At 42.5% G+C, this 27,887-nt stretch overlaps 2 protein-coding genes across 3 annotated transcripts in view; one reads left to right on the forward strand and one right to left on the reverse strand.

Annotated features, from left to right (window-relative positions):
- Positions 1–1,296: 1,296 nt before the first annotated feature.
- LOC311232345 (soluble calcium-activated nucleotidase 1-like) lies at positions 1,297–17,695 on the forward strand. Its single transcript, XM_084319111.1, has 5 exons — positions 1,297–1,474; positions 13,353–13,946; positions 14,074–14,214; positions 15,768–15,971; positions 16,903–17,695. Exons 2-5 carry the CDS (start codon positions 13,412–13,414, stop codon positions 17,271–17,273), a joined length of 1,251 nt encoding a protein of 416 aa, XP_084175237.1. The 5' UTR covers positions 1,297–1,474; positions 13,353–13,411; the 3' UTR covers positions 17,274–17,695.
- A 2,557-nt stretch (positions 17,696–20,252) lies between these two features.
- Positions 20,253–27,887, reverse strand: part of ogal (O-GlcNAcase like) — a 39,528-nt gene continuing 31,893 nt past the window's right edge. Inside the window, exons 15-17 of one of the 2 annotated variants that reach the window (XM_084319108.1) lie at positions 26,698–26,818; positions 24,240–24,315; positions 20,253–21,046 (exon numbers count right to left, since the gene is read on the reverse strand). In XM_084319108.1, coding sequence (XP_084175234.1) covers positions 20,910–21,046; positions 24,240–24,315; positions 26,698–26,818 — 334 coding nt within the window. In that variant the 3' untranslated portion in view covers positions 20,253–20,909. Of the gene's footprint in view, positions 21,047–24,239; positions 24,373–26,697; positions 26,819–27,887 lie in introns of both variants that reach the window. The other variant, XM_084319107.1, reaches the window with a different exon arrangement.

The raw sequence follows: 27,887 nt of genomic DNA on the forward strand, positions 1-27,887 counted from the left end.
GGGCTATGCAGGCTCAATGGCTACCATACACTGGCACCCAGCACACACAGGGGTGTAGCTCCAGATTCTGGGCCCCATGAACGAATATATTTGTAGGCCCCCAGTGAATGCGAGCGCGCGTCAGCGCGCGAGCGGATTTTTTTTGGGCCATTTTTGTATTGATTAAAACGCATAATATGGTTTTTACCTATACATTCGGATCAGCAGTTCAGCACCTGCACTGTTGGTGGGTGAGCCTAGTAAAGGATGTCGCATTGCGTTCATCTTCAATGCAATGCAATAGTCTACCAAAGCCCCCCCTCTCTCTCTATATATCTCACACACACACACACACACACACACACACACACACACACACACACACACACACACACACACACACACATACACACACACACACACACACACACACACACACACACACACACACACACACACACACTTAACAAACATAGTATCAATGAGAGCATCAATAATACACCTGAGTGATGTCTAGTATAAAAAAAAAAAAAAAAAAAAAAAAAAATGTTGGGCCCCTTTCCAGTGCTGGGCCCTTGGAATCATCCTAAGCTACCCCCCCCCCCCAGCTACGCCCCTGAGCACACATGACATCACACTACACACGATGCAATAAATAAGTGCATACGTGCATGGAATGTTATCATTCTGTTGTATGTGCCTTTCATAATTATACCAGTTAAACCAGTTAAACTTGAATGTTGAACTTGCACCCTTTTAGACCATACCAACTTGATCATAACAATGGTCTGAACAATGAGTATGCCTACTAGTTGTGAAATGTCTTACTTGACAGTATGACTTTCAATTTTCAAAGTTCTTGTTCCTTTATTTTATAGACATAATAGAACGTTTTCATTCGGTTCAACTCATTCCAATATTTGTATTGCTGTAAAATGGGACTGTAAAGCAAAAACGTTTTTTTTTTTTTTTACAAATAAATATAGATGCTTGTTGATATATTATTATTATTATTATTGCTAGAATTTAGATATGGTCTATCCTGCCAATGAGGGATGGGCCGGATGGCACATTTCCAAATAACTTTAAGTGGGGTGGGATTGGCAACGCATTGTCTCTATAGCAGGTTAAAAACAATGTAATTACTAGAGGAATTGAGCAGTACTATGAAGTAATATACCAAACGTTAGGGTCTGCATAATCTTGGGTTTATTGTATGACCCCCCCCCCCCCCAGTGCCCCACACACTCAGCCCGCCCCCTTGCCGGTAAAAGGAACCCTGTGTCCTCTGTACTGACTGTATCAAGTCCCTCGTTGTACGGCGTTCATACAACCGCCCGGCTGTTCGCTCCGGAGCGGCACCACCAGGAAGTGCTGGCTGCCTCAACGCTGTGCAGGCGATGGAGCGGGGATAGGGACCGCGCACCCCCGATCAACTATCTATCCTCCGCCAAACAAGCGCGACAGGGGTCTACGGAGACTCTCCCTTCGCCAGGTAATACGCATTACGCACACACGTCCAGTAATAATCCACAAAACCACCCGTGTAATGTTCGCTAGCGTTAGCTCATTATTTTGGTTAAGTAACGCCAGTGTGAGCTCCAGTGTCAACGTTGACGTTATATATAGCTAACGGTTTTAACTTGATGTCTTCCTTTATCTGCTAACTTGGCGCCAGTGCACCTCTGTTTGTGAGATTCACAACCCCTGCAGTTTCACGTCATAGAAAATGTGTTCATATTTGGGGTTTATGTTCGTAGACCCAAAAGTTTACCTCAAAAGCCGGTATGCTGACGACTAGCCCCCTTCCTGCCGTCGTGGACGGGGGGCAGTGAGCATTGGCGGAAGGCTATGAGGGCAATTTATTGATTGATTGGAAATGTTATTAACAGATTGCAGAATGGGTACAAACAAGCGTACAATACAGTACATCTCAATACACACAATTGTTAAGGGGATGCAGACCAGAGAAAGACTTTCGTCTTGTTTACATCAGGGTCCCCCATTTTCAATTCATCATAACATAAATTACATACGTGACATACAGGTAGACAGTAGGCTACTGTTGCATCTAGACATTTATGACATACCAGATCTACAAATATACAGTACTGTTTATGAGTACAAAAATTGTCTAAAAATAGTATATACATTTGAGGGGGAAGAAACTGTATATTGGAGGGGTTGGGTAGGTGGGGTGGGAAACTGTACATTGGAGGTGGTTGGGGGGGGGGGGGGGGGGGGTTGTACATTGGAGGGTGTTGGGTTTGGACATTTACGGTGGCCAGTTACGAATTGCAGTCTCCCGTAGGTGCTCTTTGGGAGTGGTTTTGAAGGTGGGTAGTGATTCACATTCCTTTACAGCTGTGGGTAGGGCGTTCCACATTGATGTGGCATAATTGCAAAACGTGTTTAGTCCCTTGTTTGAGCCGAATCTGGGTTTAACATGATTTGTGGAGCTCCTTCTGGTGTTGTGGTCGTGGTATTCACTGACCTTTGGGAAGTATTTTGACATGTACATGTATACATGGGTACCTTAGTGGTGTAGTGTATCTTGTAGACCAGGCCCATTGCAAGTTGCTGTACTCTGTCATCTACTCTAACGGGGTGACGTTGGTAATAATTATGCAAAAGTTACCTGTCACGATTCTTGAAGTAGCAGAGCATATCCACCCATGTGGATCACGCCAGCAGCAGCTATGTTTTGCTTCTCTCCAAGCACGAAACTCAAACTGTTATCTAACCCTGTGCTGTATGGGTAAAGGTTGGCAACTTGGGAGGATCTCATTCTAGCTTTGTAACTCCGATCCATATGTTTGACTTGCTTCAGAAGTACAGCCCAAACTATGAATAACATATTCTACCATTATATTCATAGTATCTTGGTCGATTAACAGGTGATTATCATTAAATGACAACCATGGCCAATGGGAATACAAGTCAAGTCAAGAGTTTTATTTGTCACAGCATACAAGTATACAATGAAATGCGGGTGGTCTTGCCCGCAACGATGTGCAATACAGTAGTACAACATATAATAGAATCCAATAAAACAACATTGTGAATACTATGAAGAATAACCAGGCTGCCTGTTTCTAGATTTGTTGGGGCCCTATGCAAAATCTTGTTTACCTTCTGGGCCCCCTATGCATGAATGCATCCCCATAGTCTGCATATATAGCCAGAAACAGCCTTGAGAATAGCTTATTATACCTTAATACTCAGCTGGTCATAGTCAAGCTTAAAATAAGGACAATATATTGGGCTACTTGGCTAAGGAAGGCTATATATTATTGGATGGATTTAGGCTTTTTTGTGTGTCCTATTAGGCTATGTCTTAACATGAAACTGTTATGCAATTTTCCATGAGGAAACATTGGCAGGATCTTAGTGAAAGTGTATAATGTATGTTTAAACAGCTCAGATTCTTAAACTGAAATAATTTCCCTCACTGTTGGCCTAGACTTGTTTTCTCACCAAAGTAAGAAGTGTTTGTTTAGCTTAGCGATAGAGGCCTAGGCTCTCCCAGGCTGATTTCACTTAATGGTAGGCTACTGATGACTATTTTTAAACTGAATCATTTTAAACTATTTTTCACACTTTTTACTGTAACCTTGCTATTCAATTTTTTTTACTGTTGTTGTATGTCCGTTCTATTTTATAATTTTTAGACTATTCTTAAACTTAATCATTTTAAACTACTTTATTATTTGTATTACTGAATAGAGACAGAGCCTATTAGGATGCTAGATCCTAATGTGAAACACTGTGATTTACCATACCCTGCTATGCTCACCCATGCCTGTATTTTTACTGTTGTGAAGCACTTTGAACTGCAACCTCTGTATGAAAAGTGCTATACAAATAAAGTTATTATTATTATTATTATTATTATTACTGTCTTTCCAGTCTGTAACATAGGCATTACAGTGTTGGAATGACTTTATTGTGTTCATCAATGAGGTCATTCCACCAGTGTTGGAATGACATTGTTGTGTTCATCAAAGTAGCAAACGATATGCAAGTCGTCTATAACAAAGTGTACTGTGTATAATACGATTCATAATACATTATAATTTCAGTCTCTGGTCTCTGAGGGGACAAATAAATATCAATGCAAAAAGATCTATCTGGAATATTCTGGGTTTATCGCTCAAATGCCCTGGGTCTCTTAGATCATTCTGGAATGTAAAATAGTCTAGGCACTAGTATATTCTACAACCTTCTAGAATATAAGGCACCATGACAACGAAGCATACAACTCTAACAATAACATTCGGTGTGCATACACATAGCAGATAATAAATTAAATGAAGTGCAATCAGTCCTTAATAATACTTTAAAATTAACCACACATAAACGTATGAGCACAGCAAGGTTATTCTAACAATTTAAGTAATCACTCCATTAAAGGCACATTGAAGCGCTAAAAGGCGCTGCTTTTCTATCTTATCTAATCAGTTAAATCGGTTCTAGTGGCTTCTCCACGTTGATAATTATTTATCTCTTATTCCTTATCTATATCTTTCCATTGATTTTTATTTTATTAAATTTTTTCTTCTCATTACTCTATATTTTTTAAATATATTTTAACTTACATTGTTCTTTTCCAATGTTCTTCACATTAAGGTGTCAATATTACTCTATATTTTTTAAATATATTTTAACTTACATTATTCTTTTCCAATGTTCTTCACATTAAGGTGTCAATATTGCTCTACAATCTTTTCCTTTTTTTTCCCCCACACGTTAGTGGAGGGTTCAAAGGAATATGTCGATAAAGGTTTATTCTCTTTTTTTTATTTTATTTTCTATTTTTATCTTTAGGTTATTTATCACAATACTTCATTACAGTAAGGGAAGGTGCAAAACCAAAAGCGACATTCTATTGCAATAGAATGGAAATGTTAGATCCTATGGCAATGAGCATAGGAAAATTAGGATTACAATGCTCAGTTTGGGCAATCCGGTGGACCATGGGAGAAAGTCAATCGCGGAGGATGTGTTCTTGGAACACAGGCATGTTCGACTTTCTGGGTGAGGGGAAAATAGGGGATTTTTATTTGTATATATATATGTTTTTAAGCTCAGCTCTCAACGGGACCTCATTAATTGGATGTGCATCTATTGTAGCTTCATACTCCAGAAACATTACCAAAAACTACACGAAAACATGCATAGACTATGGCTAGTTTGAATATAATGGTATGGAACACCGGTGGGATAAACAAACAACACAAGCGCAAAAGCGTGCTTACACTGATGAAAAAAGAACATGTGGACGTGGCTCTATTAAGCGAAACGCACATTTTAGAGGGAGACATAAATACGTTAGCGGATAACATATACCATAATATTAGTCACTCTTCTTTTGCTACGAGAACTAGAGGGGTAGCCATAGTCGTCAGACGCAAATTAAATATCGAATTGAAAGGGGTATGGTCGGATGCTGAGGGGCGCATAACTATAGCTAGGATTATACACAATAACAGGAAAATTGCATTGGCAGCGGTATATGCCCCGAATTTGTACGAAGTGGGTTTCTTCACTTCACTAACAGGAGAAATGTTAAACCATCCCGAGTACTCATATATAATAGGTGCGGATTTTAATGCCATTTGGAACCCAAGGATGGACAAAACTTACCTTTCCTTCTCCAGCGAACAAAAGAATTCATCTAAAGCATTAAAAGATTGGTCGAAATCAACAGGAGTAACTGATTTATGGCGTTCACTTAACCCCATGACCCGCAAGTACTCCTGTCGTTCGGCGAGACACAACACACTATCCAGAATTGATTACGTCTTTGCATCCCCGAGAATATTTGATAAATATGAAGTGGAAATGACACCCAATGCGCTATCAGATCACTGCTACTTAATCCTGAAAGCAACATTTGGTACACTATCTACCCGGGCCCCAAGATGGCGTTTTAATTCGATGCTGCTTAACAACAAGGAATTCATTACACAAATTAAAGAAGCTCTCACAGTATTCCTACAAGATAATGCTAACTCGGTGCAAGATCCCAGAATATTATGGATGTCGGTAAAGAATATGATCAAGGATTTCTCGGATAGATTTACCTCCATATTGCGCAAAAATCAAAACACAAAACTGTCTGAAATGGAAACGCTTTACTCAACGCTTTTTAATTCTTTAAAATACAACAACTCTACTAGACTAGATAACCAAGTTAACATTCTAAAGACAGAGATCAAAGCAATGTACAGACAAAAATCGGAATTGCAAATACGCAGCACTAGACAACAGCAGTACTTCCAAGGTTCTAAACCTAGTCACCTATTAGCCATGCGACTAAGAATTAATGCAAAATTTGCAGATATAACTGCCATTAGGAAACAACAAGCTCTAGTAACAGAACCCAAAATAATAAACGATACATTCAAAGAATTCTACTCCGATTTATATAACTCAGAAACGACCTTTGATCAAGACAAATTAGACACATATCTTAATCAAATTACTCTCCCTAAACTTACGGATGAAGACGCTAAACAGTTAGAAGTACCGATCACATTAGAAGAACTCAAGAAGGCCATATCCGGAATGAAAAACGGCAAAGCTCCGGGAATTGACGGTATCCCATCAGAAATGTACATTTCTTGCTGGGACATATTTGGACCCTTATTACTAAATATGATCTTATACTCAGTCAAAGAGGGAAGCTTCATTGAACACCAAAATACCGCACTCATTTCAGTTCTTCACAAAAAAGACAAAGACCCCACTGAGTGCGGTAGTTACCGTCCTTTAAGCCTCCTCGGAACCGATGTCAAACTGTACTCTAAGATATTAGCCATCAGATTGCAAAAGCATATGACGTCTTTAGTTCACCCGGACCAAACAGGCTTCATAAAAGGTCGCCTGATCAATGATAACATAAGGCGAATACTGCACGTACTAGATACAGACAAAGAGGACATCACACCTAAGGCGATACTATCCCTGGATGCTATGAAAGCATTTGACAGGTTGGAATGGTCGTTTCTATGGGCAGTATTGGAAAGGATGGGGTTAGGAAAAGGTTTCATTGATATGATTAAAGTACTATACAAGGACCCATCGGCCAGGATTACAACAGGCACATTCATCTCCGATATCTTTCCGGTATCACGCTCAGCCAGACAAGGTTGCCCTCTTAGTCCCGGACTATTCGATCTATCATTAGAACCTTTAGCACAATTTATAAGACAATCCCAACACATAGAACCAATAGTAATCAAGGGCACACATCATAAAATTAGTTTATATGCGGACGACGTAATATTGTTCATGCAAAACCCCAACAACACATTGCCGCTTATACTCAAGTTGATAGAGAACTTTGGTGATTTATCGGGATTTAAAATAAATTGGCCTAAGTCGGCTTTTCTTCCTCTTAACACCAGTGCAAAAAAAGAGACAACCCTCCCAGGTGCGATACCCATGGTCAAACATTTCAGATGCTTGGGTGTGGAAATATTTCCCACCATAAGACAAACGGTGAAGCACAATTACACAAAAATACAGAACAAAATCAAAGACGACCTGGACAGGTGGGCAAAACTTAAAAACTCAGTACAGGCAAGGGTATCAATAGTTAAGATGGATGTATTACCAAGAATCAATTTCTTCAGCTCAATGCTTCCGTTACCTCCTCCAGAGGGCTACTGGAAAAGATTACAAACCTCCACATACAAATTTATTTGGAATAACAAACCACCTCGCATAAAAAGATCCACCGCACAGAGAAATAAAGCAGACGGTGGCATGGCAGTCCCAGATTTTTTACAATATTTTAATGCCTTCACATTAAGACCATTGAAGAAGATATGGTTTGACCCCGAGGCTTTGGTATCTTGGAGAAAATTAGAAGAAAACATAGTAGCCCCACAGAGATTGAAAGACATAGCATACACTAAACTTTCAATCAAGCATTGTGAGCGAGAATTTGGCCCAATAATTACCCATGCAATCAGGACATGGCGGGAAACACAAAGGAAATTTCCTAACCCTCAAGTATGGCATAATCACACTCCCATATTCAATAACAATGCTCTCTTAATGGGAAAACGACCTATAAGATTCCCTATATGGGAAGAGAGAGGCATACACTCATTAGGGGATATTTTTAATAACAAGGGCCTCTGTAGTTATGTCGAAATATGCATAAAGTTTAACCTCACCGAGTCCACATGGCTTTTTTACATACAGTTACGACTTTGTATGAGATCTCACGGTGTTCCATTACACATACCAATTGAACACCACAGATACCACAAATTTTTCTATGAAAGAGATACATTGGGAGGTTTTGTATCAGGTTTTTATTATCAATTACTAACGTCCTCGTATGAAACCCTTCAACTAGACAATGTCTGGAGGAGGGATATACCAGACCTGGAAAATGACTTTGATTGGCAAGGAGCCTGGGCAAATGTCTGACTTACATCAAGGAACCCGGATCATCAACAAATCAATCTGAACTATATTCACAGGACATACTTGACTCCTATAAGGCTGTGCAAAATGGGGCTTATACAAGACTCCAAATGCTCCCAATGTACAAATGGGGACGAAGGAACATTTATGCACATGTATTGGGACTGCCCACCAGTTAAGGCATTCTGGAAAGATGTGTCCCAACAATTATCAATACTCGTATTTTGGAATATACCTGTACACCCCGCGGTATTGCTATTGAATGATGTTTTTGAGTTTGCAGTGAATCCACAACTAAAAAGATTGGTTTTATCGGGTATCACAGTAGCTAAAAAACTGATCGCATCACGTTGGTTTCAACCGGAAAAAATGTGCCGGAAAGTGTGGTTTCTTACATATCTCGATGTGATATATCAAGACATTTCTACAGCAAGAATTCTGGGGCTCAATGAATCCAAAATGTCAATGTGGTTAGAAGTGGTGGAGAGAATAAAAGCTAGCCTATAATGGTGGTGTCTGGTTAGGAGTGAGGGATAATGGAGGTACTATCCAAGAGGGGGTCCGGGAGGGGGGGGTTTGAGCTGGAGCATATGTGTGTAGGGTTTTAGAAAATAGGTATTAGGGGTATATTATATACTAACATTTATATAATTGTAACTTCGCTGGATATACACTGTATACGGTTAAAATGTTATTATTGACTATTTTTGTTTTATCCTGTTTCTGTACTTGCATATATTTTAACCACCTTTACTGAAAGTTTCATTATACATTGTGTGTTGAGTACTGACTTTTAATAAGTTTTTGTTTTGCAATAATAAAAAAAATTAAAAAAAAAACATAGGCATTACTTTAACTGCGTATTGTTTAACCGAGTGCAACCGCATGTTTAAAACCATTTGGCTTTTAAAGCCAATAGTACAACTCAGCAGTTAAGATCATAAAGAGCTTGCAGCTGACCATAAAGAGTGTTCTATCAAATGCAGCTGAAGTAGACTGGTTAGGTTCTTCTGACTTGACTGACAATTGTCTCCAGAGTCATGCTAGATTTGTTTAGTGGGGGTGGATAGGAGGAGAGAGAAGTGAAGCGGGAAGATAGCGACATCAAAGATCAAACCTCTATGTGGGAGAGAGGATAGGATAGGGGGTTGAGGGGACGTGTGTTTTATCATGGTGTGCGTGCGAAGGAGAATCAACATGTTGGCTGCAGATGGTTCAGGGGAGCTGCAGGAACAGTGAAGAACACTGCATATGAGGGAGACTGTGTGTCTATATATATTGCATCAAATATGATGACACGATGACTAAATTATATGTTGGGAATGGGTTTTGAATAGTTTGCGGTGGGCAAGATAGAGAGAAACTGTCAAAGAGCTTGCTACTGTCATAAAGAGCTTGTTACTGTCATAAAGAACTTGCTACTGTCATAAAGAGCTTGTTACTGTCAAAGAGCTTGCTACTGTCATAATGAGCTTGCTACTATCATAAAGAGCTTGTTACTGTCATAAAGAGCTTGCTACTGTCATAAAGAGAGCTTGTTACTGTCATAAAGAGCTTGTTACTGTCATAAAGAGAGCTTGTTACTGTCATAAAGAGAGCTTGTTACTGTCATAAAGAGCTTGTTACTGTCATAAAGAGAGCTTGTTACTGTCATAAAGAGCTTGTTACTGTCATAAATAGCTTGCTACTGTCATAAAGAGAGCTTGTTACTGTCATAAAGAGAGCTTGTTACTGTCATAAAGAGCTTGTTACTATCATAAAGAGCTTGCTACTGTCATAAAGAGCTTGTTACTGTCATAAAGAGAGCTTGTTACTGTCATAAAGAGAGCTTGTTTATACTGTCATAAAGAGCTTGTTACTGTCATAAAGAGAGCTTGTTTATACTGTCATAAAGAGCTTGTTACTGTCATAAAGAGCTTGCTCTACCATCATGAAGAGCTTGTTACTGTCATAAAGAGCTTGTTACTGTCATAAGGAGCTTGCTAGTTGAAGAGTGTGCAGTTTCCCCAAATAAAGCTGAAAAGAGACATATGAATTAAATAAGCAAAATAATAGTTTTGTTTAGTAAATTGTCAGGAAAGTTCCCTACACATTAATATCATACTGCTGTTAATAGGTTATTATACAAGAAATAGGGACATATTGTAGATTAATACCAGTGTCCTGTTTGGGCCCATTTGGAATTCTCTATAAATTAATTATGACAAATGAACTGAGCGCTGTTTAGCTCACAGGTTTATTTAGTACTGCCTCTGGCCTAAACACGGAATTCACCCTTCAAAGTATGTGAATTAAATCGTCAACAACAACGCCATTCAACTGGAAGTATCCTGTGGATGATTCATACTAGGCCTAAAAAAAAACGTGGATTGGATCCTGGATTGGTTGGTGTAGGGAGCCTGGGTGTCAGTATTACACTCAGCAGGGTGGGAGGGAGCAAAAGTACCTGCTGGTTGTGGTTGCCCCGGACAACAATGCTAACATAATAGGAACCTAGGGTCACCTTGCCGGTTGTCCATATAAACTCCACATTCTCCTATTTTGGCTTGTAATGTCCCCCCTAACCCATCTGTTATACAACAAAAATTACCAAATGCATTGGCTACGTTATACTGCAAGCCTTGGTGCTCAATTTGGATTTATTGCTCAGATAAAAAATGTTTTTGGCTGTTCACATAATTAAAAATAAACACACATAATTATGAAAGTGGCTCAAATCAGAATAGAAAATATCAGATTCCATGTGATTTGTGCTGTTCACACTGTTGTGGAGAAAAAAAAGAAGAAAACAGAAAAAAAAAAAGTTTGGGCCACTTTTTTAGAACAACTTTTGTTTTCCCTTCGGATTTTAACGTTGCGGAATCTACGCTGCGAGTGTGTGAAGTGGCCTTGTGCAAGTAGGCTATGTCTGACCTAACACTGGTGTGAGGGGCTACCGTTCAGCAAGTCCCTTACTGTGTAACTGGAGAAAGCCAACGTGTGGTGTTGAACAGGAATATATCTCCTTAAGGGCCAGCTGAACACATCAGGGCTACATACCAGAAATATCCAAAACATGACACCACTGGTCAGAACAGGTAAAAATACTATCAGTCTCGACACAAAGTTGTACACATTTGTAAACGCATACATTACACATACTTAACTTACACATGTAATTTCTCCCAACATGCAACACTGCAGGTGGAATTCAAATAGCTTGAGGGCATTACAGGGGCAGCCGTTGACCATATTCACATGGCGGCCATTCTTTCAACCTTTGGGATTCCAGCGTGTAAAGGAATCCCAACCTGAGCATGACGTAAGAGCAAAATGGCTGTCGTGTGAATATGGTCAATTGTGAAAGGATTGGGCCGTTTACATCATCGGAACAGAGCGGCGACTATCATACAGGCTTCTCAACTGGAGGATGTGGGAGGTGAGTCTGCACATTCAGAGGCCCCCGCTTGAGTAATGCTGCACAATGGTCTGTTATGAACAAAACAATGAACAATGACGACTCTCTTCTTTTCCCCTCAGTGGGGACCCGGAGAACTCACGCTATGATACTTGGGTCACGATAATGGATGGTATCACGTTACAGAGAGTAACGTATAATGGTAGAGTAGCGTATAATGGTAGAGTACAGTGTTTCCCCTAGGATTTTTTTCAGGAGGGGTGGTAGGCCCCCCAAAACTACTAGTGTTGTCGCGGGGCGCGTGTGTCACAGATACGTGGTGTCAACAGTGTTGTCATAGACGCGTGCAGTAAGGCGGTTGTTAGTATCGGTGCATTTCTCTACACTGAGCTGAAATGAAACGATTGCACATAAATTAGGTAAATAAATATTAACACATAAATTTACTTATTTACAATTTTACATACAGTAGTGACAACACACATATGAACTATTTACAATACAGGGACAGTGTTTCCCACAGGATTTTCTCGGAATGGATTTGGTAGGTTTTTTCTGCGTCTTCGTAGACCGTGCCGCACCACAGTTTTAAAGTCTTAGTGAATTGATTGATTTATATGAAAACCAATGTATGTATAATTTAGCTAGCTCGCCAACGTTACTGTGATTAAAGCAAACTTTAATAATAATTAAAAAAATATAATAATAATAATAACGGGGGGGGGGGGGGTCCCGTTAGCGGGGCGGGCCGCCCCGCCAAGGCAATGGTAGGGGAAACACTGGAGTAGCATATAATGGTAGAGAGTAGCGTACAATGGTAGAGTAGCATATAATGGTAGAGAGTAGCGTACAATGGTAGACAGTAGCGTATAATGGTAGACACTGACAGTAGCGTATAATGGTAGAGAGTAACGTATAATGGTAGAGTAGCGTATAATGGTAGACAGTAGCGTATAATGGTAGACACTGACAGTAGCGTATAATGGTAGAGAGTAACGTATAATGGTAGAGTAGCGTATAATGGTAGACAGACTGACAGTAGCGTATAATAGTAGAGGAACGTATAATGGTAGAGAGTAACGTATAATGGTAGCGTATAATGGTAGACAGTAGCGTATAATGATAGAGTAGCATATAATGGTAGAGAGTAGCGTATAATGGTGTATTGCAATATATCACAATTCCTTCTATGAGTAGGCCTACTTAAAAAAAAAACGGCCTACAAATGTCAAAAGAGTGCCTCATCATGAGGCAGGAAGCAGTCTATTTCACAACAACCAAACTTTGCCTCAAAACCTTCCTTGTTTCCACCTTGCTTCTGTTTTAACATGCGTTGACCAACAGGGTTTTAGGAGTAATGCAATCTTGTATGACACAGGCAAATGACAGGGGGGAAATAAACAGAATTTATAGTGCGCTGCTTTTTACGAAAAAATAAAAATAAGCAGTATTCCCCCCACCACTACCCCCTCCCCCAATCCATCATGTCTCTCTCCTCACCTCTCACCCTTTGGCTTTTTCATGACCCCAGGCGATGAGAGTCCTCAGTCCCGGTCCAAGGCCGACAGCGGAGATGAAGACGACAGCCCCATGACCTCCTTTCGTCTCGCTGTCCAAGGCTTCCCCCCGGCCTTGGCATCCATGTCGGGGGCCGTCACGTCTGACCCGCGCTTCCACCTCAGATGGCGGGGCATCGCCATGGCCGTGCTCCTGGCCCTCGCTCTCCTGCTGTACGTACGGCGGCCGGCGGGGGACGGAGACGACGTCGCTACCGGAGGTTACCACGGCAACAGGGTACGCGGTTGGCAGACGCACCGCGAGGGCGGTGACGTCCCTGGTAACGGACGAACCGTGGCGGGAAGCCTCACCGGCACGCAGAAAAGGCAAACGGCGTACAACGACACGTACCCGCTCAGCGCGCCGGAGAAAACGCAGCGTGGCATCCGGTACCGCATCGGCGTGATCGCCGACCTGGACACGGCGTCCCGTAGCTCCAAGGACCTGACCTGGTTCAGCTACATGAGAAGGGGTCACCTGACCGTGTCGGAGAGCGCCGATAGGCTGGAGGTGGAGTGGGACGACGAGGCGATCACCCTGGAGAGCCATCTGGCGGAGAAGGGACGAGGTAGGCGGTCAAGAGCGACTAGACTTGGGGAGACAAACACGTGCAGATCCTCTTGTGATTTTGATCGGGTGATGGGGTCTTACATGAGATTGTATCCTTACGTCTCAATCACTGCCTCTGTCTCCAGGTATGGAACTCTCTGAGCTAGTGGTGTTCAACGGTCATCTCTACAGTGTCGACGACCGTACAGGTGTGGTGTACAGGATCAAGGACAACCAGGCTATCCCCTGGGTCATACTGCCTGATGGGGACGGCTCGGTCTCCAAAGGTCAGTCTTCATTTGATCTCATACCCAGGCGTTCGGAGGTTCAATGCTATGCAAAACAAATGCCCGGTGGGCATAATGTGCCTCTTGGCCTTAATCTCCTCAATGTTCAGATGAAGAGTTCAATATTTTATCATGTTCACTGACGTTATGTTGCATCTCACTGGGTAACTGAACGGGGACTTGTTGTAGGAATTCAAATGTTCCTGTATTTATAAAGGTATTTGATCAAATTTAGAATTAGTTGAAGACACTAGATTTACAGTTATTACATTTATACAGGCAGTTTCAGATTATCTTCATACACCTTGGTCTTGATTGACACCCCTCCCTAAACACCTGTTTAAATCCTCCCTATCAGGTGGGGGGTAAAATGTGCAGTATTTCAACAATTTCTTGCATAATTTACATTGAGAGAGCTGATACTATCTGCCAATAAGGATTCATTATTGTGGCTTTATGCATCTGATGTATAAGGGATAATGCACAAGGTGTGTATACGGTTATCAAAAAATAATGCTCCGCCTCATGGGGTTTGTGAAGTGCAATGTTTTTTGATAACCTCACACATCAGAGTGTATATTATCCCGCTTTTATTACATGGCGTTTTCACATTCGCCGAAATGCTTGCTTGTGATTGGTCAATAGCGCTCGTCAGAGGTCCGATATTACTCGATAACGGACCTCTGCCGAACAATAATGACCGCTGTGCGCAGCTGGAGCAATCAAGCCCACTACACACACTGTATCAGCATATGCACAGCTGCACTCAGTCATGCAATCAGACCACAGACCTGCCGATAATAATAATCACTTTATTTGGGCTGACAGAGCCACAGAACAACTGCGTCTGCATTTGATCTCGTCTTGTCGACGTCTGCGCCTCGGTGTTCTAAACTCTGTGTCGGTCAATTATTTTGCGACAATGACCTCGTAGCTATACATTATCCCTTACATACCATGGCCAGGTGTGTGTTACATACAAGTTACATACATGTTTGTGAAATCATGGCCCGATGAAGCCAGAGATGTCTCTTTTAGTTTGCCAAACCGCATTTTAGTTGAAGTGGTAATCAATACTATCCTTTTTGCACTGTATTCACTTGCTTTCCAACCTGAAAATTCATGCCAACTACTGAGTTATAATCTTCTATTCATTCCAAACAAACTGCTGTTGCTGCTGGTGATGTAAAATGTAGCACTTCCTGTGTGATGGATGCTTTTCTCAGGGATGTTCTACCAGACACCAGGGTTATAACAGCACAGAAAAAGCTCATGTAAAAGCCTTCATGAACTGGGTATATATGTAGACTTACTATTGTCATATTAATTGGCGATAGGGAGTGGCAAAATAAGACATTTATTTATATGAAAATGTTTGACAGTATTACTTTAAATTATTAGTTTTTGCTGGAGGAATAAACACAAATGAGATGTGATAACTGTAACCTTTCACCCATTTCTCTTTGCACGTGTTTACGTCTTAAATTCATTACAATGTTCGTCATTGTACCCTCCTGACCTATGACCTCTATGTCCCGTCCCTGTGCGTGCAGGGTTCAAGGCAGAGTGGCTGGCGGTGAAGGATGAGCACCTGTACGTGGGTGGCCTGGGGAAGGAGTGGACCACCACCGACGGCGAGGTCATCAACGACAACCCTGAGTGGGTGAAAGTCGTTGGTTACCATGGCGACGTGGAGCACGAGAACTGGGTGCCGCGCTACAATGCCCTGCGGAGCGCTGCAGGGATCGAGCCACCGGGTGAGGCGCTGACCTTCATGTGTGTGTGTGTGTGTCTGTGTGAGTGCACTTCTCCCTCTCTCGCTCTCCAGTTAACCTGGGTATTCTTTACATGCGCATCAATAATCAGAATACTAGGCAATAGACAGTATAAAGTGTTTATGTGAATGTTCATATCCTTCTACGATAGGAGTAAACCGAATATTGTGAACATTACCGTGGAAACAGAACTCATAGATCACAATGAGTTCTGTTTCAAATGAGATGTTGTTTAAATGCCTCAGAATCCCAGCTAATACTGTATCTGCATATAGACCACCGCAACACTTACAACACTACACCGGTATTTTCAGCTCATGGGAGAGCATGGGGGATAAAATGAATGAATGTTGGGGGATAAAATGAATGAATGTTGATGAGAGCCTAACGGAAGTGGTTGTAGCTATGGCTGTGGGGGTGCTGGAGACATGATCCAATACACCTTTTTATACGACCGAGTCTCCTGAACGGATCATGTCTCCAGCAGCACCCCCACAGCAGTAGCTCTCATCAACATTCATACATTTTATCCCCCCGTGCTCTCCCATGAGCTCAATGTAACGCGGAAGTGCAGTGGTCTATACCAGCGGTCATGGTTAGGGTTTGTCATAAACCTGCTTAACTATTGTAAAGGCACATGCCTTTTACATGTACAACCGTACTGTATAGAAATAACACTCAAGTATCCTGTATAATATTGTAATGTTAATACAAGTAAACATGCTCACCCAGTATAATATACTTGTTATACTGTTTACTTGGTATACATTATCGCTTCATAGCTTCAACATATTGTCCTCCTCACAACTTCCCTCTCTTTAACTCCTTTGTTTCTCGTCTTCTCTCCCTTCCCCCCATTTATTTCCTGTCCACCCCCCCCCCCCCCCTCATATCCCCCTCTCCCGCTCCGCAGGCTATCTCATCCACGAGTCTGCGGCGTGGAGCGAGCGTCTCCAGCGCTGGTTCTTCCTGCCGCGCCGCGCCAGCCACGAGCGCTACGACGAGATGGCGGACGAGCGTCGCGCCAGCAACCTCATCCTCTCCTGCCCCGCGGACTTCAGCCACGTGGCCGTGGGGCGGGTCGGACGGCTCCACCCCACCCACGGCTTCTCGTCCTTCAAGTTTGTACCAGACACGGACGACCAGGTGGTCGTGGCGCTCAAGTCCGAGGAGGACGCAGGGAAGATCGCCACCTACATCCTGGCATTTACCCTGGACGGCCGTGTGTTGTTGCCCGAGACTAAGATAGGGGATGTAAAATATGAAGGTTTAGAGTTTATTTAAACCGGAGGATGAGGTGCTTCCTGAAGAGTCCTGGGTAGAGACTCTTTGTGGCCGAAGCCGACCAGGGTGCACAGTATGTACTGGTGGCAACATAGTGGATGGAGTTTGGCTCATATATCCACATCAGCACATTCTAGGTGCTTAACCATCTGCATGGTTTACTTTTCCAATGTAGCTCAGGCTCAAATAGCAGTTGAAATTAAATAACTAGATCGTCTTATGTAAATAAATAGTAATTTAGCTTTTACGATTAAAAGAAAGCGCCTGTGTGTGTGTGACTAGGTAATGCTATCCAAGTTTAGTTATCTTGTTCAATCAAAAATAAATTGCTGTTTACATTCCTGGTAATTTAATTTTGGCTGCTGTTTGAGGCCCAGCGGCATCTCAGGGGGGATATATATATATAAACATGGATGGTTGAAGCGATGTCTGCCCTGTTGATTTGCCTGCTCCTGCCTGTATTCAGATCAGATCATATGCAACAAGTACAATGGAATTCTTACTCTCCGTTAGCTCCACAGCATAAAGGAATAAAAAAGCAACAATTTACAATTTAGGTGTTGTTCCAGGGGCTGCATTATAGATGGAATAGTGTTTAAACACTCTGTGGGTTCTCCTGGTTAGATAAGAGTGGAGGCTGAGGGGAGTGACAACACAGCAGGGTGTCGAGTCACAGTCTCACACCAGGTTTGGGATCAATTCACTTTCAATTCAGTTAAAATTCTAAACACAATTTGCTGTGTACTTGCCGATGATGGAACACACATTCTCACCTACTTGTCAATATGCTTTTATTTATTTATTATTTTACCTAGGAACAAGCTCATTTTCAATTGTAGCTCCTGCCTAACGTGCACATCCCTTTGGATAGTTTGACAGTGCATGATTTTCATGCCAAAAGGTTTTCCCAATAGCTTCAATGTTTCCATATTTTAATTTTAAAAGATTTTTTTTGAATTTGTTGAATTGAGAGTAATTGGATCCCACCTCTGGTTCACACTACCAACCTGTAACCCGTCCATATTTCTACTGATGTGAAGGGCCAACCCTTTTAGATCAATACTTGTTGAACATCACTAGTATTTAGTTTTTAGCTTAAGGGTCAACGACACTGCCCCTGTCCAGAGACAGTTTAGGTAGACAGTAGTCTAGAGCAGTGGTTCTCACATTAGGCCGTGTACGCCCCCACACTGATACACATTAGGCTGTGGACCCCCACACTGATACACATTAGGCCATGGACCCCCACACTGATAAACATTAGACTGTGGACCCCCACACTGATACACATTAGGCCATGGACCCCCACACTGATACACATTAGACTGTGGACCCCCACACTGATACACATTAGACTGTGGACGCCCACACTGATACACATTAGACTGTGGACGCCCACACTGATACACATTAGACTGTGGACGCCCACACTGATACACATTAGACTGTGGACGCCCACACTGATACACATTAGGCCATGCCGCCATGGACCCCCCCACACTGATACACATTAGGCTGTGGACCCCCACACTGATACACATTAGACTGTGGACGCCCCCACTGATACACATTAGGCTGTGGACCCCCACACTGATACACATTAGACTGTGGACGCCCACACTGATACACATTAGGCTGTGGACGCCCACACTGATACACATTAGGCTGTAGACCCCCACACTGATACACATTAGACTGTGGACCCCCACACTGATACACATTAGACTGTGGACGCCCACACTGATACACATTAGGCTGTGGACGCCCCCACACTGATACACATTAGGCTGTGGACGCCCCCACACTGATACACATTAGGCTGTGGACGCCCCCACACTGATACACATTAGACTCTTTTTTCGGGAAACCTCAAGGATGGTTGAGAACCACTGGTCTAGATTCCTCAGAATCCAGGTCACATGGTCCTCCCCTCTGGCTAAACTCTGCTGGTCAGACACTTGGGGGGAGGGAATTCAATTAATCTTGGGCACAAATAAGACAGAATATTTATGAATGGGTAACTACTTGAAATGTAACTTATTCTCTGTAGCGAACACTACCATTGTGCCTGCTGAGCGTACGTCACCCTGGTCATGAACTAATACCAAGATACACACATAATGTGGCAGGTGCAATCATGGTCACTTCTGGCATTTTGGCTCATGTTTTGGAAAATAGGGGGAGCGATGCGTTGTTCTGGGCAGGTCCAGGGACTTACTAAATGCTGACTCAACCCAAGTTATTATTAGTAACAGGCTTTATTACATCCTCGCCGTCTTTGACTTTGACTACACTGAATGGAATCAGCCATTTTATTTAATGTGAATGTGTTATCTTTAATATACCGTAATTCCTCTAATAGTAACCCCGGCTTGTATTTGTTTCAACTGTAGCGGGTACCAGGCTTGTATTAGGAGGAGGCCTGTATAAGAGGGAGGCCTATATTTCAAATTTTCAAACGGATCATAATGAATAAATCAACATTTTGTGTCAGTTTGAACCCAGTAAAATGTACTGGGTTCATTTATTGAAACCAAGTACTGTATGAAATAGTAAACAGTGCAATTACAGGTGGTCACTGGTCATTTCAACGTTTTCAAAGTGAAATCAAGTAACTAGCTCAGTATGCAGCTCAGTATATTAGTAACCCGGCTTGTATTAGGAGGCCGGCTTATAATTGCTTAGCTCAAGAGCGCACCCGGCCATTAATAGAGACCCGGCTTGTATTTGAGACCCGGTTACTATTAGAGGAATTACGGTATACATCTTTGTATGTCTGCCTTTTAAAATAACGTATCGCACAGAGATTAAAACCTACTCTTTTGGTCTCGTATTGGAGTTGTTTAATAATGATCTTGTCATCATCAACAGAAACACTTGTCATAATCAACAGAAACACATCAACAGAAACACAGTAATAATATTGAGTATGTGATGTACCATCATGTTAGTTTTATTGAGCTCGGTTGGACGCATTTAACATGTATCGACATTTGATCAGAAAATACCAAGCTTAAGCCAACTTTGACAGACAATGGCCCATATTCACAAAGCTTCTCAAAGTAGGAGCTGATCTGGGTTCAGTGATCAGGAACCCTCGTCATCATAGACCTTATTCAATCTCAACATACTGAAGTGGACCCTAGATTATATTTATTATTAGTGCTTTGTGAATAATCTGGACCAAATTTACGACCCAACAGATATAGTTCTACTCTTAACCCTTTCACTACCAAAGGGTTAACCCTTTCACTACCACACGACAAAGGGTTAACCCTTTCACAACCACACTACAGAAGGTTAACCCTTTCACTACCACACTACAGACAGTTAACCCTTTCACTACCACACTACAGACAGTTAACCGTCTGTAGTGTGGTAGTGAAAGGGTTAAGGAACACAATGTCCTTCACGCTTGATATTTCCTGATCCTGACATTACTATGTAAAAGTAATACTTCCACCATTATTGCTACAACATCAATGACATTCACTTTTCTCCACAACATACATGATTCTTAGTTACAGATTATATCAGGCAACTCCACAGATACGGAGTAATCTTCTCTAGTGAACAAACAAAGTGACTTCTGACGGACATTTAAAACCTGAGGGAAATACAAAAAGGGCATCCTATTCAAAACTTTATTCCCATTGCAACGATGTTTTGCGGTAGACCGACCATTTCGATGGTTTTGAAGGATCCCAGTTTGGTGTAAATGTCGAGCGTCCTCCGGTCGCTGTGTCTCAACTCACAGAATGCTCCTTTAGAACCTGCATGGGACAAGGAAGGTATTTGATTTGAATAGTTTATTGATTTAAATGAATAACACATACAATTAACAGGTATACATATCAGCCCACCGTTTACCAATAGGATTAAAAAACTAAATAAAGCCATAGGCTTGTTTCCATTGCGGTCCTTCATCATGAATGAAGTTTATTTTTCTGTCTTGTTTACAGACAAATCAAACACACCCGTGTGGACTTACAAAAGAAAAATAAATTTACAAATGTACATCATTGGTGTCCGTGGAGTTATGTACTAGTACAAGGTAACATGTTTTGATATTTAACAAGCTTTTCAGGATTGGATAGAAAAGGCAAAAAGTCTCATCAGTGGAATTAACAAGGAACTCTATCCCAAGTTTTGGGATAAGAATTCCGATATGTAATTTCTATTGCCTAGGAACATTTTAATCAATATTTGGGAACACAAGCTACTCTCTCCCAAAGCCAGAAACCAGAGAAGTAAGACTCAGATGTGTGATGTCATCATGTATAAAGTCTGTAGCTGCTCCATAGACAATGAATTGGAGACAGAGTTTGCGCACCTATAGAAGGTTTTGAGTTTTGTCTGTATGCCTGTACGTCACAGCCTGCTAAACAGCTCTGTCCAAGAGAACCAACATTTGTACTAAGTCCGGACACCCACGAGGCCGCAACCAAATTAGTTTGAAAGAAAATGGCTATAACATTGAATTGGGTGTATACAGATTATCACAAATAACCAAAAATTTGAAGGGAAGAACAATGCTGATTTATTTTGCACATAATTTCACACATCCAAAAACAGTTTTGCACACATTTTGTTTGACAGTTATCGAGAGTAAATGTATTTGAATATGGCCACCAGTGATGTCATTGGGGACAATGAATCCTTGTGTTGTGTTAATTACAGCTCAATTAAATTATAAGGTAGAAGTTTCTATAAGACAACAGACAAGGTATTGCTATTTTTTTTTTATCATTTCATGATGCTGTAATTAACAACACAAGGATTCAATGTCCTTGATGACACCACTGGTCGCTGTATTACTTATTTCTTATTACTCTTATTTACTCTCAATAACTGTCAAACTAAATTCATGTGTGCAAAACAGTTTTTGGACATGTGTGAGATTATGTGCAAAACAAATCAGCATTGCTTTTTTGGTGAAATACCTTTAAGCTTAATAATAATAAAATAAGGGCGGCTATGTGGTGCAGTGGGCAAGGCGCTCACCACGAATACAGGAGACGCTGGGTTCGCCTGTTCGAGCCCAGCGCTCCACATTGCTTTCAGTTTAGCTGGTTGTCCGTACTAATACACATTGGCAGTATTAGGGGGAGGGAAACTGATGGGTGGGGATCGGGCGTTGTGGACAGCGACTCCTACAGGTCGGTTGGTGCACCTGCGCAGAAGAATCAGGAATCGATGGGGGCGGCACCCCTCCAAAGCGCAGACCCCTGACGCTGAAAGATTGCGCCACGCAGGTGAAAAAATGCGACTGCTGTTACCTCGAGTATCGGAGGTGACTCGTGCTATGTATGACTTAGTCCACATTGCAGCCGGCTTGTGGGAGGCAAGAAACAGCGTTCGAGACAGGGGAGGGTTGAATTGGATGATACGAAATTGGGATGGGAGAAAAATGGGAGAAAAAGTGGATAAAAAAATAATTATAAAATAAAATGTAAGCTTGTCTAAACATTTATGAGTTATGCAGATGTAGTTATTAGAAAGGTAAACAGACTTCTTTTTTGCATAAGGAAACCATACCTTTATGGCTGCGTTCATCATCGTTTCCATGGACACAGTGAATAAACAAGGCTGCACAGACACCGTGAAATTAAATGATTTAACCTTTTGCAAAGCATTTTTGGTTCTTATTCATAAAAAGACAAAAAATATGGGGAGAACAATAATATTATTTATTCAATATGTTAAGGGCAAATAATAGGAGTAAAGGTAGCACTGGTTAGTTTACAGATATGTTTGTCAAGTGGAACATCGTCCAACTCTGCATAGAATGAAAAACGAGCTTTATTCTATAGTAATGATTGGCCAAGTCACATAGATTCAATACAGAATTCCATAACTGTCAATACTGTAGGTGGATAGATAACAGAGGAGAGAGCAGAATAGTCACTCCTATACTCTCTTTCACTGTCCTAACTTCTAGTGAAATGTGACATAATAGTGAAATTAATTCATTAATGAATTATTCCCCATTTTGCTGCAGACCCCCTGGAACCCCTTCCAGGACACCTGGGGGGACCCCACTTTGAGAATGTGTTAGGCCACACATTGGGCGTAGTTCCCCTTTAAGCGCTGTTTGGGTGAAGTATTTTTCAACACCGTCCACATTCAGTAATTTATCCTCCAGAACAGGTTCTGCTCGCAGCCAGAACAATCAAGATTTCAAAATACTTCCCAAAGGTCAGTGAATACCACGATCACAACACCAGAGGGAGCTCCACAAATCATGTGAAACCCAGATTCGGCTCAAACAAGGGACTAAACACGTTTCGCAATTATGCCACATCAATGTGGAACGCCCTACCCAAAGCTGTAAAGGAATGTGAATCACTACCCACTTTCAAAAACACTCTCAAAGAACACCTACGGGAGACTGCAATTCGAAATTGGCCCCTACAAATGTCCTAACCCAGTTGTACAGTAAAGACCAAGTATGGCTTTGTCAGTATTTCAATGTACAGTGTGTCCCCTACCCAACCCCCCCCCCCCCACCTCCAATGTACAGCCCCACCCAACCCCACCCCACCTACCCAACCTCCTCCAATGTACAGTTTATATGTCAAATGTATGTCAGTATTCCAATGTACAGTGTACAGTGTCCCCCCCCACCTCCAATGTACAGCCCCACCCAACCCCACCCCACCTACCCAACCTCCTCCAATGTACAGTTTCTATGTCAAATGTAAATGGATTTTTTTTGTATCACAAACAGTACTGTATTTGCAAATCTGGTATGTCATAAATGTATAGATGTAGTAGTACTGTCTATCTGTATGTCGTGTGTGTCATATGATGAATTGAAAATGGGGGACCCTGATGTAAACAAGACGAAAGTCTTTCTCTGGTCTGCATCCCCTTAACAATTGTATGTATTGAGCTGTCCTGTACTGTACCCATTCTGCAATCTGTTAATAAACTTTTCAATCAATCAATCAGAAGTCAACTCACCGCAGCTTTTGATGGAAGACAACAGGCTACCAATCATCCGCTGGGCGGGGGTGGGTTCAGTCACCCTGGGTAGAATCTGCATGGTGACCAGGGAGGGGAAGTCTTTCACCACTGAATCACTGATAATCACCCTCTAGAGGCGGGAGGAAAGAAATCAAAACGGATTTCACTGTCAAAGGGTAAGCCAGCAGAGGTGGCACCAAGTCATTGCTTTGCAAGTCTCAAGTCCAAAGTCAAGACAGGCAAGTATGTAGTGTGGTAGTGAAAGGGTCGACATTTACACCAAACTGGGATCCTTCAAAACCATCTAAATGGTCGGTCTACCGCAAAACATTGTTGCAATGGGAATAAAGTTTGGAATAGGATGCCCTTTTTGTATTTCCCTCATGGCAAGCACAGAGAGACTCAGAAGGAGCTTCTATCCCCAGGCCATCAGGATGCTCAATGAACAATAACACTATGTAACAAACTATCAAATACACCCACAGCACACACATCCACACTCACTTTAAATGGACAACTCACTGTAGCACCCACTTTACTCACTTTAGACACTTAACACACTTTATGTTATTGGTAGGAGATTTGAACATCACCTCATACCTCATTGCACCTCACCACCACAAGCTAAGCTATTGTATATTGTTGTAACTCAGTTACCTTCTCTACTGCATTGTATATATATATACTGTATATATGTATATTGAACACTTTTTTTTTATTGTTGTCTTTTCCCTCCTTTTTCCGTTTTTCTCCCCTCCCAATGTTAGTCGTTATGCCAATTCCCAATCCCCTTCCTGGTCGTTGCGCACTCTACCCCCTACCGTCGGTCTGGGAGGGCGGAGACTATCACATGCTTCCTCCGACACATGTGTACCCAGCCCACCACTTTTTTTCACCTGGCAGCGCGGACTCTCACTGAGAGAGTGTAACGTGTGGAAGGTCACACTACCCCTCTTAGATCCTTCCCTCGCTGTGCAGGCGCCCCGACCGAACTGTAGGAGTCGCTGTCCACAACGACCCATACCCACCCACCGGCTTCCCTCCCGCTGACTCTGCCAATCGAGCCAGTATGACGGCCGGCCAAGCCGGAAGCAACGCTGACAGCTGGATTCGATACCAGTGTCTCTTGCGTTGGTGACGAGCGCCTTGTCCGCTGCGCCACCCAGCCGCCCTATATTGAACACTTTTGTTTTGTTTACACTTGTTTACATGTACTTGACTTTCTATTTTATACTTATATTATACTTATTTTATACTATATTTTATTTTATCTAGCACACTCAGGAGCAAAACAGAAATAAGCATTTCATACAAAGTATTCTGTATGACAACTAATAAAGAAACTTGAAGTCTCAAGCAAGTCACAAGTCTGAAACTTGTGCACACTAAACAAGTCCTAATGCATTTTTATTTGACATTTGTTAATGTAAAGCCAACAGAGTAATAGTTAGTAGTATATTCAATTTAGATGATTCTGCATGGACAAACTTCCTTCTCTGCTTGCTGACCGGTCTAAAATGTCCAAAGTGGAGCTGTAATCTGGGAAATTAAATTGATATCGCTTTATGGCATTTATTATTTTTTTTTTCTCACTTTTTCTCCTCCTGTTTTTCTGTGTTTTTCTCCCATCCCAATTTAGTCGTTATGCCAATTCCCCCCTCCCCTTCCTGGTCGTTGCTCGCATGTGCCCCCCACTGGTCGGTCTAGGGAGCCCTAAAGTTTATCAGATGCTTCCTCCGAGACATAGGAGACAGCCAGCAGCATCTTTTCACCTGCCAGCGCGGACTCTCATTGGTGAGGTGTAACGTGTGGGAGGTCACACTACCCTCACCATCTCCCTTCCTCGCTGTGCAGGCGCCCTGACCGACCTGTAGGAGTCGCTGTTTTACAACGACCAGAATACCACCCCACCGGCTTCCCTCCCGCTGACTCTGCCAATTGAGCCAGTATGACGGCCGGCCAAGCCGGAGGCAACGCTGACAGCCGGATTCGATACCAGTGTCTCTCGTGTTGGTGATGAGCTCTTAGTCCGCTGCGCCACCCAGCCGCCTGCTTTATGGCATCTTTTCATAACATTTTGGATTTGAGGAGAGTGTCAAGTCTGAGTGAAATCACAAGTCATTGGTGTTAAAGTCAAAGTCGAGTTGAGTCTCTTATGATTTTGTCAATCAGAGACTGAAGTCGTGGCTCAAATCATGTGATTGGAGTCCAATTCATGTGACTGGAGACAAAGTCATGTGACTGGAGTCCAATTCATGTGACTGGAGACAAAGTCATGTGACTGGAGTCCACACCAATAAAGTCCTAATGCTACAAAGGCAAACAACAAACCGAGAAGTGAAACAGAAAAATTACTTCCAAGTTTATCTCCTGTCCCGCCAAAGGTAGTACCAGCAATACCTTATCAGGACAGGAAATAAACACCTCAGTTTGATGTGGTGGATCAAGCACTCACCTGACTTTTGGCAGCAGCTGCTTTGACGTCGGTCAGTCCCAGGGCATAGCCACACACACCTATCTGATCCTCCAGGACAAGACCACATTGAGGAGAGGGGAGGAGCTCACCTGTTGACAGACTAGGGGGGGGTGTCAGAGGAGGGGGGATAAGATAGTGGATGTAAAGAGAAACCAGACAGATAGACACCCAAACAGACACAAATTATCTTTTTTTATCTACTTTTTCTCCCCCTTTTTCTGTGATTTTTCTCCCATCCCAATTTCCTCTCGTTGCTCGCATGTGCCCCCCACTGGCCGGTCGTAGCGAGGATAGAAGCCCATCACATGTCCCCTCCGATACATGTGGAGGCAGCCAGTCACATCTTTTCACCTGCCAGCGCGGACTCTCATTGGCGAGAAGTAACGTGTAGGAGGCTCACACTGCCCCCACCATTTTCCCGTCTCTGCATTTACCCTCACCATCTCCCTTCCTCGCTGTGCAGGCGCCCTGACCGACCTGTAGGAGTCGCTGTTTTACAACGACCAGACTACCACCCTTCGACTTCCCTCCCCCTAACTCTGCCAATTGAGTTAGTATGACGGCCGGCCTAAGCCGGAGGCAACGCTGACAGCCGGATTCGAGACCGGTGTCTCTTGCGTTGGTGACGAGCGCAATGTCCGCTGCGCCACCCAGCCGCCCTTACAGACATACTAATTTTATATATATATATATATATATATATATATATATATATATACACACACACACACACACACACACACTTCTTCCTAATGATGGGTTTAGCTGTGGTTGTCCAAGTCCAAGTCTTAAGAGATATGGTTCATTGCGGGTCACGTGGTGCATGAATAGGTGTGGTTGGGTGCAGAAGTAGCCTTGGCCGGCTTCTTCTTGTGGCGTTTCCTTTCTTCTTCGAAGTCAGAGAGTCAGAGTCAGAGACTTTATTTGCCATGTATGGACGAATCCACATTGGAATACAGGTACAGAGCAAACACTGTGTGTCTACAACTAATCCAATACAGGAGCAGAGTAGAAACGGTACAGAAAGAAAATGAATGTAAGGCGGCTGGGTGGCGCAGCGGAGATTGCGCTCGTCACCAATGCAAGAGACTCCGGTCTCGAAACCGGGTGTCAGCATTGCCTCCGGCTTGGGCCGGCCGTCATACTGGCTCAATTGGCAGAGTCAGCGG

This window comes from Notolepis coatsorum, assembly GCF_963971535.1.
Source record: "Notolepis coatsorum genome assembly, chromosome: 7".
NCBI lineage: Eukaryota > Metazoa > Chordata > Actinopteri > Aulopiformes > Paralepididae > Notolepis > Notolepis coatsorum.

Excerpts from the sequence above, each read along its gene's own strand:
- LOC311232345 (XM_084319111.1), top strand. The coding sequence starts at position 13,412 with ATGACCTCCTTTCGTCTCGCTGTCCAAGGCTTCCCCCCGGCCTTGGCA. Across the intron at positions 13,947-14,073 it reads TCTGGCGGAGAAGGGACGAG|GTATGGAACTCTCTGAGCTA; the intron begins GTAGGCGGTCAA and ends CTCTGTCTCCAG. Across the intron at positions 14,215-15,767 it reads GGACGGCTCGGTCTCCAAAG|GGTTCAAGGCAGAGTGGCTG; the intron begins GTCAGTCTTCAT and ends CTGTGCGTGCAG.